The following is an 18,419-nucleotide window of genomic DNA, read 5'->3' on the forward strand; positions in this document are numbered from 1 at the left end:
AGTCACATGACATGGGGCAGCTGGGTAATTGAAAAAATGTCTAGCCCCATGTCAGATTTCAAAATTGAATATAAAAAAATCTGTTTGCTCTTTTGAGAAATGGATTTCAGTGCAGAATTCTGCTGGAGCAGCACTATTAACTGATTCATTTTGAAAAAAAATTTTTTTCCCATAACAGTATCCCTTTAATGTAACTGAATCAGTCTCAATGGGACTTGGCTTTTACTATTGAGTGTTGTTCTTAGATCTACCAGGGAGCTGCTACCTTCCCATTGTTCTGTTGTTAGGCTGCGGAGGGGGAAGGGAGGGGGGTGATATCACTCCAACTTGCAGTTCAGCAGTAAACAGGGACCGGAGTTTATCAGAGCACAAGTCACATGACTGGGGGTAGCTGGGAGACTGACAAAATGTCTAGCCCCATGTCAGATTTCAAAATTAAATATAACAAAATCTGTTTGCTCTTTTGAGAAATGGATTTCAGTGCAGAATTCTTCTGGAGCAGCACTATTAACTGATGAGTTTTGAGAAAAACATGTTTTCCCATGACAGTATCCCTTAGTATCCCTTTAAGTTAATGTGTAGTGTATAGTGCAATAACAATACATTTGTGTGCCTTACAGAGCATTTGTTTTGTTTTTTTATACGGGGTCAGTGACCCCCGTTTGAAAGCTGGAAAGCCTCAGAAGAGAGCAAAGAATTCAAAACGATACAAAATAAATAATGCTGACCAGCTGAATTGTTGCTTAGTATTGGCCATTCTATAACATACTAAAAGTTAACTTAAAGATGAACCACCCATTTAAGCACTAGGCATGGTATGTAATTTGTCAGTAGTGATGCGGCATTCTCAGGGTTATCAGGAACTGTAACTTGTTCTCATCTATTTGTAACCAGAGTTGTGGTGCCCCCTGATATATCTGGCCTGTCTAGTTCAGTTTCCCTTGGTAACTGGAATGTTTGCTGTGTAAGTCTGGCCCGTCTGTAGGTCGTACAGGTCGGCTGTGTCTTCTATATGGAATGTAGTCATATAGATCAAGTTCTAATTCTGGCTTTTGTATTTCTCTTCAGTCTTTCCTTGTCTCCATGAATTCTGTGAAATGTGCTAGTCTTGTGTCCTCCTGATCTGTACTAATGTCTTCCCCTGCTGTCTGTAGTCTGGCCCACCAGTGCTAGTCTCCCCTTCCAGTTATCCCCTGGCTATTCAGAACTCTGTGCTTCTTCAGTCTCTCTCTATTCAGAACTTTATGCTTCTTCAGTCTCTCTCTATTCAGAACTTTATGCTTCTTCAGTCTCTCTCTATTCAGAACTTTATGCTTCTTCAGTCTCTCTCTATTCAGAACTTTATGCTTCTTCAGTCTCTCTCTCTATTCAGAACTTTATGCTTCTTCAGTCTCTCTCTATTCAGAACTTTATGCTTCTTCAGTCTTTCTCTCTATTCAGAACTTTATGCTTCTTCAGTCTCTCTCTATTCAGAACTTTAGGGCTAGTCCACACGGGGAGATCGGCAGGCGTTTGCGGTCGCGGCGACAAAGCGCCGCGCCAGTCGCCGCGACCGGCGCAGGCGACAGTTTTGTATGGGCGCCTATGTAAAAACGCCTGTGCTAACCACACCAGGCGATGCGCTTTTCAAAAGTCGCCTGAAAAAGCCTGGCGAGGCATTTTCAGGCGACTGTTGAAAAACGCATCGCCTCGTGTGGTTAGCACAGGCGTTTTTACATAGGCGCCCATACAAAACTGTCGCCTGCGCCGGTCGCGGCGACTGGCGCGGCGCTTTGTCGCCGCGACCGCAAACGCCTGCCGATCTCCCCGTGTGGAATAGCCCTTATGCTTCTTCAGTCTCTCTCTCTATTCAGAACTTTATGCTTCTTCAGTCTCTCTCTATTCAGAACTTTATGCTTCTTCAGTCTCTCTCTCTATTCAAAACTTTATGCTTCTTCAGTCTCTCTCTATTCAGAACTTTATGCTTCCTCAGTCTCTCTCTATTCAGAACTTTATGCTTCTTCAATCTCTCTATTCAGAACTTTATGTCTCTCTCTCTCTCTATTCAGAACTCTATGCTTTTCAGTCTCTCTCGCCTGATAGTTTGTGTTAAGCTCATTCTACAGGTATAGACTGTGTATAGGTTGTGCAAGATGTGCCCCACTTTTTGTATTGTCCAGCTAGATTATGCTAGTCCAGTCCCCTGTGTGTATGTTCTTATTGGGTTCTTCTAGTCTGTTTTGTAACCTGGATATAGTTTCTGTTAAAGGGGTTGTTCACCTTCCAAACACTTTTTTCAGTTCTGTTGGTTTGATTGTTCACCAGAAATTAACTTTTTTCAATTGTTTTCCATCTTTTATTTTTTTTATAAAAATGTTTCCCCCAAAATGGAAGTTTAAAGTTGAATGTTCGTGTCTCAGTTTGGCAGCTCATTGATCCTGGAGCAGATCCCGAACTGTTATAATTTGCTACATAATGTAAAAGGCCCCCTGAATATCAGCTTTGCTACAATACCCTGTCAGGCTTTCACTTAACTATGAACCAGCATATATTTTTATACCTGTAATTACATATAAAAGATTTTGGTAATGTATGAACATAAAACCGCATTCTTACCACAATTAACAAATACAAAACATCCCATAACTCCGATGAAACACTTTCCAGTTGAAGTCACTGTACACTATGAAATATTTCCAATCCCGTATGTCTTCATTCATCTCCAGTAACCTGCTCTACTTGATGGTGTCCATTCTGTGTCACTGTGTGCTCTGTCCCATGGACCTTCCAGGTTTACCAGATTCCTGATAAACCAGTTTTCCTTGGAGATGGTCAGCACAAGATTTGGTTGAGGAATGCTACTCTTTTTGTTATAGTACCAACTGTCTTTCAAGCATTTCTTTTTTCTGACATAATTCCAAAGGCTTGGTTTGGTACATATTAAGTCCCTTAGCTAATATTGTTTTTTATCATGACATGTAGCACGTAGTCCGCTATAACATATAAGTTGATACATTTCTCAGCAGTATCTGTGGAATATTCGCAACTATTGTATTAAATTTAACGGCCGCCTTTAAAGGGATTCTGTCCTGATTTTTATGATGTTGTTTTTATTTCTAAATGACACTGTTTACACTGCAAATAATTCACTCTACAATAAAAAATTTCATTCCTGAACCAGCAAGTGTATTTTTAGTTATAATATTGGTGTGTACGATCATCTTCGGTCATTTTGCCTGGTCATGCGCTTTCAGAAAGAGCCAGCACTTTAGGATGGAACTGCTTTCTGGCAGGATGTTGTTTCTCCTACTCAATGTAACTGAATGTGTCACAGTGGGACTTGGATTTTACTATTGAGTGTTGTTCTTAGATCTACCAGGAAGCTGTTATCTTGTGTAAGGGAGCTGTTATCTGGTGCTGCACCCGCAATAGTTCCCCTCAAAGCCACCCCCAGCCCCGTGAACCTGCGTTGACCCGACCATCCAACACTGCTAAAAGATCTTCGGCGCTGTTTCAGTGACGCTGGGCTGGGGGCGGTGCGATCCTTCCATAGGCTAATTATGAACCAAAACAGGACTTCACTGACGCCGGACTGGGGGAATAGTGATCCTTCCATAGGCTGAAGCAACATGGAAGATCTGTTAGTAGTGTCAGTCAGTCTGCTGCACCAAGGTTCACGGGGCTGGGGGCAGCTTTGAGGGGAACTTTTGCTTGTGCAGCGCCTACTTGATACTTACACGTTCCTATGATTTTTATAGGAACATGTTGGTATTGCTTTAACTGTCTAAGGGGGTCATGTGATAAAAGGCACTGTTTGCTCAGGTGCTGTAGTTAGACATGTGTTGGCCAACTTTCTCCTCTGTATAACGTGGGTCGGTCAAGATTCACTTCTAAATATAATGTGCTGGCTGAGTTCCCCCTCTGTATAGCATGGGCTGCCTGGTTTTGTGCCTGTCATGTGTATTTTCTGTATCCTATTTATATTAACATATATTTATTTTCTCATTCAGACTGCTAATGGCGTGGCCTCCAGGGAGGAGGAGGAAATTAATGAAATCCAAGAAGATGATCGTGACTTGTTTTCTGATCAACTGGCCAGTGTTGGGATGTTGGGGAGAATTGCATCGGACCATTGCATACCTCTGCTGACTAGGTATAGTGAGCATTGTGAAATTAATCTGCACTAATTAAGGCTTAACTGATCTCATACTATCTTTATAAAACAACAAGCTCCTTTTTTAGTAGTGTAGTAGGAGGGGGTGCATATTAATACTCCAATTGAGAGGTGAAGAGGATATTTGCAGGGCTTCATAGGCAAGTGATGAGCTGGTGGCTCGTAAGTTAAGGCTCGTAGCCATACAGCAGGGCAAGGGCAAGGTAATACAAAGGTATAAGTATTGGGTTGAAATTTTTTGCAGGCAAATAATAGATATTGCGATATAAGCGCAAAAACAGCTCACTGTATAGAGGCTGCTGGAAATGGGCAATGGGTTTATAATCATCTGGGAAGGGGGTTTTCTGTGCAGCGGCTAGTCTGTGTGCCGCACTGCTAAGGATGATTTATTGGGAGTGGTGTGATTCTTAATGTATGGCCAAAGCTCATTCTGGAATACTGCTTTTTTAGCTTGTTAGAAGACAGAGTAACCAGGCTTCATGGGCAGCTGCAAAGGCATCAACAGCAATTATTGGCCTCCCCGGGGGCTGGCTCCATAGATAATAAAGTTCTGGATGACCTGTATGAGGACATTCATTGGCTTATCTTAGTTACAGGTAAGTGATATGTTTGTTCTGTAGGCAGGGTTCCAGCCCATTGCTGCAATATTGAATAACATTGCTTTTATGTGCAAGTGCAACATTTACAGAAACGTGAATTATTTCCAGAAGGATTGGTACATCATCTCAATTAATACAAGCAGCTATATAGCCCCCTTTTCTCATCCGTGTATGTGAGCTGAATCTGCATGCCTGCAGATACAGGGCCACAATCTTCAGCCTGATGGGGGCCCCAGCTGAAAGGAATTTCCTCAACTGCTTTCAGGCCTCTGATTAGTATGTTTGGTTCCATTCTCTACTAGGCTGCTAGTGTACATTTAGGGTAGGGGCACACGGGGAGATTTGTCTCCCGAGATTTTTAAAAGCGAGTTCTGGCGACAAGTTGTTTGTTTTGTCTCTACGTGCAACTCACTGACAGAGCGATTTGAAATCGCCTTGTAGTTCCAAAACGCACTGAGACCCTTTTAGGAGCAATTTGTCAGAAATAGCATGTACATAGAGAAGTACTGAAATCTCCTACCAGCACACACACATAGAGATTAGTAGCCGCGATAATATACAAATACTTACGTGTGTGCAATGACGCAGTTACGTAAGGATGCTAGCAAAGGTCGTGCCGGGGGAACACCATTCTTTTACCAAACGCTCGAGGCAAGACTCCAAGAAAACACGTGGAAACAACGCTGAGACTACTTCTGTTTCCCTTGTGGGAGGAGAAAGTAGCGCGACACACTATGGCATACAAATCGCTCTGGAACAAAAGTCGCTCTAAATCTTCTCTTGCACAAGAACGATCGCCTTGTCTCAGAGACTCACTTTTTCAAAAATTGTGGGTGACAAATCTCCCCGTGTGCCCCTACCCTAATATACTGACTGCAGTTTTATGTTCTGTCAATATCCAAGGGCTACTATCAGATGTTTTATAGGCTGGAAACTTTATTTCCGAATGACCCTGGAATTGAATTATACATCAACCTTTATAATTAGGTATATATATTTTTATTTAGCTTTATATAGTGCCAGTATATTACAAAAGCTGTACAGAGAGTAATCATTCAGAACAGTAGCGTGTATCAGTGGAGTGTCTGGATTGGAATCAAGTCTGGTTGGGTACATGCCCTGGGAAGTCTTAAACAGCCATTATCATTCCAGTCAAGCTGTGACTTTGTTGAAGCCACAAACTTCAATCACGATACAGCAATGGGATCCGTTGTCCGGAAACCCGTTATCCAGAAAGCTCTGAATTATGGAAAGGCCGTCTCCCATAGACTCCATTTTATCCAAATAATCCATGTTTTCAAAAATGATTTCATTTTTCGCTGTAGTAATAAAACAGTAGCTTGTACTTGATCCAAACTAAGAGATAATTAATCCTTATTGGAAGCAAAACCAGCCTATTGGGTTTATTTAATGTTTACATGATTTTCTAGTAGACTTTAGGTGTGAAGTAGTAGTATATGTTTTTCTATAATAATTTCTATAAATTATTTAGAAGAAGTTGATCCTTACAGCTGCAATAAATTGAGGTCATTGGTGGCTCATTAGGGTCTACTAGAGAGGAACATCACCATGAAATCAGGCAGATTAGAAACACAGCAGACCGGTGTCAGGCCATTGCCTCAATTGTGTCGACAGCCCTGGTAGCAAGAAGACATGGTCACAGACTTTCATAGAAATACAGAACTGTCGGACAGTCTACTTAGAGTCATGTAAGAACTAGGAACTGGCATGTGATAAAGCATCAGTAAGTAACTTAAAGGGATAGTAACACAAAAAATGTGTTTAAAGTAAATAAAATAAAATGTACCTTTGTCCTGCACTGGTAAACTGGTGTGTTTGCTTCAGAAATGCTTTTCGTTTTAGTGCCATGGGGCAGCCATTCAGTCTGAAAAAGGAGAAAAGGCATAGGATACATAGCAAATAAACTCTGTAGAATACAATGTATTTAATTCTTATACAGGGATCAAAACCCACAGTATTCTACTACTTCTGTAACCTATGCCTTTTCTCTTTTTTCAGCTTGAATGACTGCCCTGTGGTTACACAGCAGCTTACTTGTGTAACCTATTGTAGTGTTTCTTATGCAAAGGCACCCGTTTAACAAAGTGCATTTTAATTACTACAAAACAATTTCATTTTTTTTGTGCCACTATTTCTTTAAGAAGGACCAACCCTCTGTGATTTTGTTGTGCGCCAGTAATGTGTTTTTTTTTCCTAAAAAGGCTGCCTCTTAGCTGATGATACTCAGGGTGAGACTCCGTTAATACCTCCAGAGATAATGGAATATTCCATAAAGCAATCGACTGAGGTTGATATCAACACAACGCTTCAGATCCTGGGATCTCCTGGAGAAAAAGCCTCTTCTATACCAGGTTGCAACAGGACGGATTCTGTCATTAGGTGAGTAATTAATAAATAAATCTATATTATTCAACGTTTCTACTCAAACTGTCTTTAGGAAATGCCTAAATGTTGACTAGATCACTTTTTGATTGCATCAAAGACCTGTGAGTGCGGGTTGCTTTTAAAGCATATATATATATACACACTCCGTTCTGGGTCACGGGCGGGTGCAGGTTGAGCTCTTCTGACTGCTCTCCGACCTTCCAAATACCGTTTTCCGACTTCCGGTTTGAGCTTTTATAGAGGCGCACCTCTCGCCCCGTCCCTTTTGTAACATAGTTGGCACGGGTTTATAAAAGGAACCTAGAAGTCGGGCGCAGGTGGTGGTAGGGTGGTCGGGTCGGGGAAAGCCCGACCGCACATCAATAATATATAGAGAGAGAGAATAATGTGACTAGAAATGTAGTTTAAAGGGGTGGTTTGCCTTTAATTAACTTTTAGTATGTCCTAGAATGGCTAATCCTAAGCAACTTTTTAACTGGCCTTCATTTTTTCTTTTTTTTATAGATTTTGAATTGTTTGCCTTATTCTTTTGACTCTTTACTGTTTTTAAAAAGGGGTCACTGACCCCATCCAAAAAAAAATGCTCTGTAAGGCTACAAATGTATTGCTATTTTTTACTCCTCTTTCTTTTCAGGCCCTTTCCTATTCATATTCTAGTATCTCGTTTAAATCCGTTCATGGTTGCTGGGGTAATTTGGACCCTAGCAACCAGGCTGCTGAAATTGAAGACTGGAAAGCTGCTGAATACAAAGCTAAATAACTCCGCCACAAATAACAAATAATAATAAAATACGCCATACTTAAAAGTTAATTTACGGTGAACAACCCCCTTTAAGTTCTGCTTCAAATAATACTATTGACATATTTGTGTTGCCAAATGTCCATTCTAATACTTACTCTTTTCTAGGGCTAATTTAGTAATCCAGTGTGAAAACTGGTGGAATTTAGCCAAGCACCTATGGCGCCTATGAGTGCGGGTTGCTTTTAAGTATGTATACATATATATAGTGAAGTCAGGGACCTTGCACGCTCCTTTCTGGGTCACGGGCGGGTGCAGGTTGAGCTCTTCTGAATGTTCTCCCACCTTCCAAATACCGTTTTCCGACTTCCGGTTTGAGCTTTTATAGAGGCGCACCTCTCGCCCCGTCCCTTTTGTGACCTAGTTGGCACGGGTTTATGAAAGGAACCCAGAAGTCGGGCGTGGAGGGTGGTCGGGTTGAGGAAAGCAAGACCCGCACATCAATAATAAATATATATATATATATATAGAGAGAGAGAGACATTATTAGGACAATATACTTTAATATCCTCATATTTTACAACAGGGGTATTTTATTTATTATAATACGCAAGTTTCAGTGAGTCGTGCAACAATTTAGATTAGTAAACACCAATACTAACTGATGACATTTACATATTACATGATGCAAATTCCAAACAGATGAAAGGCTACAGGTAGGACAGTGCTGGAAAACAGTGGAATGTTGTTATTTTCACATGCTATTTTTATATCCTACAGGTTAGTATCTGCTATCCTGAGAGCTTCAGAAGTAGAGTCTCGTGCGACACGGGCAGATTTAACCCATCTCCTCAGCCCCCAAATGGGAAAAGATATAGTTTGGTTCCTGAAACGATGGGCAAAGACATATCTACTGGTAGATGAGAAACTGTATGACCAGGTATGGAACTAAAATTGTCTGCAGCTGTAGAATGTCTTAATATTTGCATCAAATGTTTGACCTGCACCTGAGGCAATCTGATATTTTATTTTCAACATATTTAATATGGGGCATCCACAGAGGAAGACATGCTTGAAACAGAGTATATATAAAAAATAAAAAAATCAGCTCCTCTGAACACTTCTGCAATTTCTACATAGGAACACCTTGTGAGGAGTCTGACATTTCTCTGATCAGTTCTAAGCAGAGCAAAAGACTTCTTCATAACTTCGTTTTCTGGCTGGCCAAAATGAACAGTAGTCGAAGCTGCTGTTTCAATTTCATTATATTAGTGTAAAAACTTCTAATATCTTTAAAGCTAGAAAGCATTTATATAAAAAATCGTAAAGTGCTCAGAAGAACTGGGAATGAAGGGCTGTGTATATCATCAATGTCATGTGCTGTGTATTACATTAATAAGGGCATTTGTTGTGTCTTATAGATCAGCCTACCATTCAATACGGCCTTTGGTGCAGACACAGAGGGCTCTCAGTGGATTATTGGCTATCTCTTAGAAAAAGTGATCAGTAATCTCTCTGTGTGGAGCTCTGAGCAGGAGTTGGCAAATGAAACGGTCCAGTTGCTGGTTACCCTGGTAGAGAGGAGGGAGAGGTAAGGCAATTGCTTTCATAAACAACATGTATATCATTGAATGCAGTGAAAACATGAATCACACCCTTATTGTGTGTGTTGATAGTCATCACTGACTTCTTGTACGCGTGTGTGCATTTACACACCCATCAACTGCATGTGATCTATGGGCACAACATTAAATAACTATGGGCACAAAAAACAAAGGAAGCCTGTACATAATTCTAGGTCAAACCATGTCTTGAGTACAGGTTATATTGGAACACAAGTACGTGTGCCCATTTTCTGCTCAAACTATGCCTAAACTTGTAGTTTAAAGGGGTGGTTTGCCTTTAATTAACTTCTAGTATGTCCTAGAATGGCTAATCCTAAGAAACCTTTTAACTGGCCTTCATTTTTCCTTTTTTTATAGATTTTGAATTGTTTGCCTTATTCTTTTGACTCTTTACAGTTTTCAAATAGGGGTCACTGACCCCATCCAAAAATAAATGCTCTGTAAGGCTACAAATGTATTGCTATTTTTTACTCCTCTTTCTTTTCAGGCCCTTTCCTATTCATATTCTAGTATTTTAGTTAAATCCGTTCATGGTTGCTGGGCTAATTTGGACCCTAGCAACCAGGCTGCTGAAATTGCAGACTGGAGAGCAACTGAATACAAAGCTAAATAACTCCAACGCCACAAATAATAAAAAATGAAAACCCATTGCATATTGTCTCCGAATATCGCTCTCTACGCCATACTAAAAAGTTAAAGGGACCCTGTCATCAGAAAACATGTTTTTTTCAAAACGCATCAGTTAATAGTGCTACTCCAGCAGACTTCCGCACTGAAATCCGTTTCTCAAAAGAGCAAACAGATTTTTTTATATTCAATTTTGAAATCTGACATGGGGCTAGACATTTTGTCAATTTCCCAGCTGCCCCTGGTCATGTGACTTGTGCCTGCACTTTAGGAGAGAAATGCTTTCTGGCAGGCTGCTGTTTTTCCTTCTCAATGTAACTGAATGTGTCTCAGTGAGACATGGGTTTTTACTATTGAGTGTTGTTCTTAGAACTACCAGGCAGCTGTTATCTTGTGTTAGGGAGCTGTTATCTGGTTACCTTCCCATTGTTCTTTTGTTTGGCTGCTGGGGGGGAAAGGGAGGGGGGTGATTTCACTCCAACTTGCAGTACAGCAGTAAAGAGTGATTGAAGTTTATCAGAGCACAAGTCGCATGACTTGGGGCAGCTGGGAAATTGACAATATGTCTAGCCCCATGTCAGATTTCAAAATTGAATATAAAAAAATCTGTTTGCTCTTTTGAGAAATGGATTTCAGTGCAGAATTCTGCTGGAGCAGCACTATTAACTGATTCATTTTGGAAAAAAAAATTTCCCCATGACAGTATCCCTTTAATTTAAGGTGAACAACCCCTTTAAGTTCTGCTTCAAATAATACTATTGACATATTTGTGTTGCCAAATGTCCATTCTAATACTTACTCTTTTCTAGGGCTAATTTAGTAATCCAATGTGAAAACTGGTGGAATTTAGCCAAGCAGTTTGCACGAAGAAGTCCGCCCCTCAACTTCCTGTCCAGTTCTGTACAGAGAACTTTGATGAAGGCTTTAGTTTTAGGTGGCTTTGCTCACATGGACTCTGATACCAAACAACAGTACTGGACTGAGGTGAGCTGGCAGTAGACTTGCTTTTCTTATTTCGAACCCTGGTTCAAACCTCTAATGTCTGATTATCTTGCTTAAATGTAGACCACATTCCCTCTCCTATTTATAGTTGTGTTTAGCTTATTACAAATTCAGGTCCGATACAGCTTGGCATTTAGCAGGTTCTTTTACTGGGGGGGGGGTCGTTAGTCATCCATATCCAAAAATGATGGATTTGGTGCACCCCTAATTTATAGTGGGCCATTTGCCTCGAAATACAGAAGGACGAGAAAAAATTATGTAAAATCAGGGAAATGTGTTCAAGTAACTTTTTCTTCAAGTACTGAAAGGATATAAGCACAGGAGTCAGTTTTACTTTGAGATACAATATTTACTGTGTTTAACTTCAAAGTGGGGGACAGAAGGACAACAATGCAAGATTACTGCTAGTGTGCAAGTTTATTGCAGTCCACACAACATGTTTCGGCCATCACAGGCCCTTTTTCAAGGAAAAAAAAAGAAGAAAAAAGGGCCTGTGATTCCTGAAACATGTTGTGTGGAACGCAATAAACTTGCACACTAGCAGTAATCTTGCATTGTTGTCCTTCTGTCCTACGAAGAAGAGTCCCCAGCACCATTCCCAGGTTCCACTATAATCAAATCGGTTTTAATTTTGCAAGAAATGCTAACTCCAGGCTAATTTTCATATGCAAATTAGGGGCGGGGGAGGAAATCACTTGACTTTTTGTCACAAAACAAGGAAGTAAAAAAATATTTTCCCCTTCCCCACCCCTAATTTGCATATGCAAAGTATTAGAATTCGTGTTCGGTATTCGGCCTAATCTTTCATGAAGGATTTGGGGGTTCTGCCAAATCCATAGTGGATTCGATGCATCACTAATCACCCCAAAACTCCCCACACAGGACATCAATCATATATCTTCATAATTAGTAAACTGTGAGTCTTACCCCATTCACGCTGTGACCCGTTTGCCGCCGCCCTGAGTCCGTCACTAGGAGGAACGTTGCCAGCACATCTATCATTGGGAGCAGCTCACTCCTGGCCTGCCTTTTCCCTCTGTGAATATTATTTGTGAAAAAGTGGGTTAAAATACTAAGCAGATGTATATTATGCCATGGTTCTGCCTTTTCACATATCGCACTTTCCAGACTCTAGGTAAAACAATTGTTCTTTATTCAAACATCTGATTAATTACAAAAAGCGTCTGAGGTCTGATGCTTTCCTCAGAGACCCATGACCCCCACTTTGAAGTTATACATTCGACTATATGGTGTTAGGACGGAGCACCAGTGGGACATTTATAGGACAAGCTACACTCTGCCTCTGCGTGTATAAACAGCGTGAAGAATGTTTACTGTGTTAATAACAAGGATTAAACATTGCAGTGTTAATGTTACACTATGGGGGACAAGTGCAAGTCTCTCTGTCAGTCACATACACAACCTAAAGCAATAAGTGATTGGTGCCAGACTGTATAAGGGGCAGACTCATTGGAATTGACCATTTACAGGCAGAACCATGGCAAAATATACATCTGGTTACTATTTTAAGTACTATTATTTGCGAAAGATTCGGGCGAATACCGAACCGAATTTGCATATGCAAATTAGGGGTGGGAAGGGGAAAACAGTTTTTACTTCCTTGTTTTGTGACAAAAAGTCATGCAATTTCCCTCCCAGCCCCTAATTTGCATATGCAAATTAAGATTCAGTTTGGTCTGGCAGAAGGATTCGGTTGAATCCTGCTGAAAAAGGCCGAATCCCGAACCGAATCCTGGATTCGGCCATCCCTAATTTTAAGCTCTTTATTTCACAAATAATAATATTCATAGAGGGAAAAAAGCAGTTTTTGGGAACATTAGGACAACATTTTAATGTAAAATCCGGAAAACATTATTTAAAATCAGGGAAATGCACCCATTGTAATGCATTATAAATTGGTGGGACCACAAATGCAAAATGCAAGAAAACTTAAAATGGAATCCATATTTGGAGAGTTTCAGGAGCCAAAAAGCACAGCAATACAGCAAGTGTGTGACGGCCATTTATGACAGGATTTGGAAAGTCTTCTTGTCTGCACCACGATCATGTTACTCTCCGTAATATTGTCTGAGGCCTTCAGCCCCCCTGTATCTGTCTGTCTCACAGGTTCTGCAGCCGCTCCAGCAGAGGTTTTTGAATGTCATCAACCAAGAAAATTTCCAGCAAATCTGTCAAGAGGAGGAGGTGAAGCAAGAAATCACAGCCACGCTGGAAGCCCTCTGTGGAATTGCGGAGGCCACGCAGATCGACAATGTGGCCATACTTTTTAATTTCCTAATGGACTTTCTAACGAACTGCATTGGGTTAATGGAAGTGTACAAGAACAACCCCGAGACTGTGAATTTAATTATAGAAGTTTTTGTTGAAGTTGCACATAAGCAAATTTGTTACCTTGGAGAGGTGAGTGATACAGCAGCGGTTATGTGGGCTTCGTTTCCAGCCCTTCCTGGCCAATGTTAAAGAAACCGTAACACCAAAAAATGAAAGTGTTTTAAAGTAATAAAAATATAATGTAATGGTAAAACTGCTGTGTTTGCTTCAGGAACGCTACTATTGTTTATATAAATAAGCTGCTGTGTAGCAATGGGGCAGCCATTCAAAGGAGAAAAGGCTCAGGTTCCACAGCAGATAAGCTTTGTAGAACATAATGGTGTTATCTGTTATCCACTATCCACTATATACCTGTGCCATACAGAATTTTTTCAATTTCCACCATTGCTACACAGCAGCTTCTTCTTATGAACTACAGTAGTGTTTCTGAAGCAAACCAATCCAGTGCAGGCCAATACTGCATTATATTTTTATTATTTTAAAACACTTTCCTTTTTTGTTGTTAGTGTTCCTTTAAAGGGGAAGTAAAGTCTAAAATATTATAAGGCTAGAAATGCTGTATTTTGGATACTAAACATAAACATGAAATTACTGCACCACAAGCATAATCAAACGATTTATGCTTTCAAGGTTGGCCACAGGGGGTCACCATCTTGTAACTTTGCTAAACATCTTTGCAAGACCAAGACTGTGCACATGCTCAGTGTGGTCTGGGCTGCTTAGGGATCGTCATAAATTATCAAAACAGCACAAGTCAAATATCTGCCAGAAGCCAATACAGGAAGACTGATTAATAATCAGAATATACAGACTGCACTGGGTCCTGTGCTAATGTGGGTTTTATAGTTGTTGTATTGTTTAATACAAATTTTCTCCAACTCTCCAGAACCAGTGACTGCAGCAAAATAATCCTCCACGTAGAATCCCAGTTTATCTGTTTAAAGGGCCAGTTACACATTTTAGAGAACCCAGTCAATGCACTTACATAAGTAACATCAAATATGCAGCTGCATCCTGCTTTCTAGTAAGGAAACCGATAAAAATGGAAACCACAGCTTTCTTGTGGAGTCCAAGGGGGCCCGCCATCTTGCAGCACTAGAAAAGCTCCTTCTCCCTGCCTGCGCGCTGCTGTGAGCCTCTTCCTGTTCTTCGGGATCCAGCTTCTTGGTTCGTGATGTCACTTCCAGAATGGACATCACCTAGCAACCACTAGTTACCTGAAAGCATCTTCTGCGCTGTCAGTATGCTCCTATCTGTTCCAACAAACTGTTCCACTCCACTGCCCTTCGACGCTACTCTGACATGTGCGCCTCTCTCCTCCCCAGCTCTTCCGTGTGCGCGTGCCTCTCTCCCAGCCCTCTGCGATCATTGAAGCAGCCCTTCCATGTGTGCTTGTCCTCCCCAGCCATTCCGTTGTGTGCCTCTACTCCCCAGCTCTGTGAGCAGCGTCTCTGTATGGATCCTCTCTGGCTGCTCTGAAAATTAAGCAACTTTCTGGTTCCGTTAGTCATGTTAGGAGGAGAGCTGTCAGGGACGCGCACATAGGTAGAAGCTGCAGCTGCTGGTCGCCTTTTCGCTTTTTTTCTTTAGCTAAACCAAAGGTTAATATAGAATGCAGTAGGACATGGGTATTATTTGGAGGGTGTAGTTTTGATTTTTTTAATGAAAAAAAAATGGTGTTACTGGTCCTTTAAATATGGCTCAATGATCTTTGTCCCTGCAGCTGGAGTTGGAAATAGTAAAGGGGATGTAAAGGCAAAAATAAAATCGAATAGAAATCTCTTCACAATCACCGACTGCTTTACAGGGAAACAAACAAAGCTGCTTGAGTTCTGCATGGCTGGGAAGTAAGGCAGGGGCTCCCCCTGCTGTTCATAAGTATGATTGTTTCCCTGCTCAGCAGTTAGGGACTGTCTGACAATTCCTATCCACAGCAGTAAATGAAGAGAGAATTTCTCTGCATACAGTCAGGTTTCTTATAAAAACTGTACTCATTTTATAATTTAAGTATATTGGAGATAGGTTTTTTTTTTTTATTTCCATTTTTCAAGAAAGTAAAAATGGGATATTATTTTTTTTTCCTTTACATGCCCTTTAAATGATTTTCTAGTAGACTTAAGCTATGTAGATCCAAATTACGGAAAAATCCATTGTCCGGAAAACCCCAGGTCCCGAGCATTCTGGAGAACAGGTCCCATACCTGTACTATTCAAGTTGATTGGTAGAGTCCAGTATATCTACTTTACAGATTACGTTTAGTATTTTATAGATACAGCTCAGAGCTTTATAGGAGCCATATGCTGTGAGACGGCAAATCCTAGCTTTGTCCTTGAGTTTTTACACTTCTAATATCATGGTGTAAACTGATGAGAATAAATACAGAGGGACCCCAGCAGGGCTTCTTGGAACTGTAGTTCACTATGAGGCAGGAGTTTGCAGTCGCTATCAAACACAGCTCAATTATTTGATTACTTTTCAGTCCAAGGCCATGAATCTGTATGAAGCGTGCCTGACTCTGCTGCAAGTTTATTCCAAGAACAACCTTGGGAGGAAGCGCATTGATGTGACCGCAGAAGAGGATCAGTACCAGGATCTCCTCCTCATTATGGAGCTTCTTACTAATCTGCTTTCCAAGGAGTTCATTGACTTCAGTGATACAGGTAACCTCAGAATCAAGTTCTTGGTCCACGGTGAATGGAGTGGGTTGTTACACACGGTCTAGAAACTATTTTGCACATTCATAGTAAAAGTCATATTTATTATGCTTGTGTACGACATTAATTACCCTTCTCAATGTCTGTAGATAATTCTGGGAAAAGCGTGCCGTTCGCTAACCTTTGCTGCAGCCCAGTACAATTTCTTTGTAAACTTTTCATCTCTGCATGCTATTCCCTCCACGGGTTTCAGTTTCGCTTCTGAGCCAGTGATACCCGAATCTGACTCTCGCCCTGTCTCGTGTTACAGCTGTGTATCTGCCATGCTCTTGCTTAAGTCTCTGCTCCTTATTTCTATCTTGGTAACACATACCATTGGTAACACATACTACGTGCGAAAAAAAATTTTTCGCACGTAGCACAGCGCCATTTTTAAGCTCTCTGCTTAAAGCCAATTAAGTTAGAAACTTTATCTCTTTTTCTGGCTGTTCAGTGTAGAGAAAATAGGGACTTTCCAGTACAAATGAGGGACAGCAGGTTGAGCTGTCAAAAGAGGGACTGTCCCTGCAAAAAAGGGACAGTTGGGAGGTATGGTAACAACAGCAGGACTTGTAGCCTTGTGTCTGTTTCTTTACATAGTTTAACTTATGCATATTGGTATTAAATCTGAATTGTCTCTTGAATGTGCCTTGTATTCTTCCAGATGAAGTGTTCAGGCCTCATGAACAAGGACAGGCAACCAACAGGCCAGTGTCTGCAGCTGATGTTGTTTTATACGGTGTTAATATTGTTCTGCCATTAATGTCACAAGATCTGCTGAAGGTAGGTAGCCACAAGATATTGCTTACAATATTTTTTGATCTTGTTTAAATGGATATATGTATGTATGTATGTATGTATGTATGGAAGAAGTCTCACTCGCAGGTCTTATGAAAGTGAAAAAAGGTTTTATTTGGCACAACTGACGTTTCGGATGTAACACCAGCTTTCTTTCAAAAATGAAACCTTTTTTCACTTTCATAAGACCTGCGAGTGCGACTTCTTCTACCTAATCCTGTTGAGGACTGCGCCCAGAGGTATTGATTACCTGGGTGCAATCCTTTGGTTAGCTGTACAAGGTTCTCAAAATGAAGCAGCACTCGCATGTAGGGTTGCCACCTTTTCTGGGGAAAAAATACCGGCCTGTCTATATATTTATCTTTTTTCCCAATTAATAACATTGGGATCAACCTGCATTTTTACCGGCCATGGTAGTAAAATACCGACTAGGTGGCAACCATACTCGCAGACTTACGGTGAAATAAAAAGAATTTTTATTGTAAGCGTTTAAGTGAGTATGTTTTTATTTTAGTTTCCCTCACTGTGCAATCAGTACTACAAGCTGATCACTTTTATTTGTGAGATCTTTCCTGAGAAGATTCCTCAGCTCCCTGAAGACTTGTTCAAGAGCCTAATGTACTCCCTTGAGCTAGGGATGACCTCGTATCCTTCACTGCATTTAAAGGGATTTTTTCATGATTTGTATTTCTAAATTACACTGTTTAAACTGCATATAATTCACTCTACAGTATAACATTTAATTCCTAACCCAACAAGTGTATTTTTTTTAGTTGTAATATTGGTGTGTAGGTGCATCTCGGGTCATTTTACCTGGTCATGTGCTTTTAGAAAGAGCCAGCACTTAAGGATGGAACTGCTTTCTGGCAGGCTGTTGTTTCTCCTACTCAATGTAACTGAATGTGTCTCAGTGGGACCTGGATTTTACTATTGAGTGATGTTCTTAGATCTACCAGGCAGCTGTTATCTTGTGCTAGGGAGCTGCTATCTGGTTACCTTGTTTGGCTGCTGGGGGGGGGGGGAGGGAGGAGTTGATATCACCCCAACTTGCAGTACAGCAGTACTCCTGGGAAACTGACAATATGTCTAGCCCCATGTCCGGTTTCAAAATTAAATATTAAAAAAATCTGTTTGCTCTTTTGAGAAATGGATTTCAGTGCAGAATTCTGCTGGATCAGCACTATTAACTGATGCATTTTGGAAAAAAAATGTTTTCCCATGAGAGTAGCTCTTTAAGATCGGCAATATAACAAAGCAAAGCTGTATTTCCATGTATATAGAGTACCAGCTGATGATAGCCTATTAAATCCGTCTATGTATACCTAAATTTTTTGCATAATTTTCTGCCACACTGTGGTAGAGTCCTGCGTGGAACCAATTTCTAAGACCCGAACCCGCAGACCTCATATTTTACCTACTTTGATC

At 40.7% G+C, this 18,419-nt stretch overlaps 1 protein-coding gene across 2 annotated transcripts in view; it reads left to right on the forward strand.

Annotated features, from left to right (window-relative positions):
* The window catches only part of xpo4.S (exportin 4 S homeolog), a 100,661-nt gene that overhangs the window by 77,889 nt on the left and 4,353 nt on the right, over positions 1 to 18,419 (forward strand). For both annotated transcript variants that reach the window (XM_018250288.2, XM_018250289.2), the window contains 10 exons: positions 3,990 to 4,132; positions 4,604 to 4,749; positions 6,975 to 7,152; positions 8,678 to 8,837; positions 9,319 to 9,488; positions 10,959 to 11,133; positions 13,279 to 13,572; positions 15,983 to 16,163; positions 16,861 to 16,979; positions 17,509 to 17,639. In XM_018250288.2, coding sequence (XP_018105777.1) covers positions 3,990 to 4,132; positions 4,604 to 4,749; positions 6,975 to 7,152; positions 8,678 to 8,837; positions 9,319 to 9,488; positions 10,959 to 11,133; positions 13,279 to 13,572; positions 15,983 to 16,163; positions 16,861 to 16,979; positions 17,509 to 17,639 — 1,697 coding nt within the window. The remainder of the gene's footprint in view (positions 1 to 3,989; positions 4,133 to 4,603; positions 4,750 to 6,974; positions 7,153 to 8,677; positions 8,838 to 9,318; positions 9,489 to 10,958; positions 11,134 to 13,278; positions 13,573 to 15,982; positions 16,164 to 16,860; positions 16,980 to 17,508; positions 17,640 to 18,419) is intronic.

The sequence above is a fragment of the Xenopus laevis genome, chromosome 2S (assembly GCF_017654675.1).
Source record: "Xenopus laevis strain J_2021 chromosome 2S, Xenopus_laevis_v10.1, whole genome shotgun sequence".
Classification (NCBI taxonomy): domain Eukaryota; kingdom Metazoa; phylum Chordata; class Amphibia; order Anura; family Pipidae; genus Xenopus; species Xenopus laevis.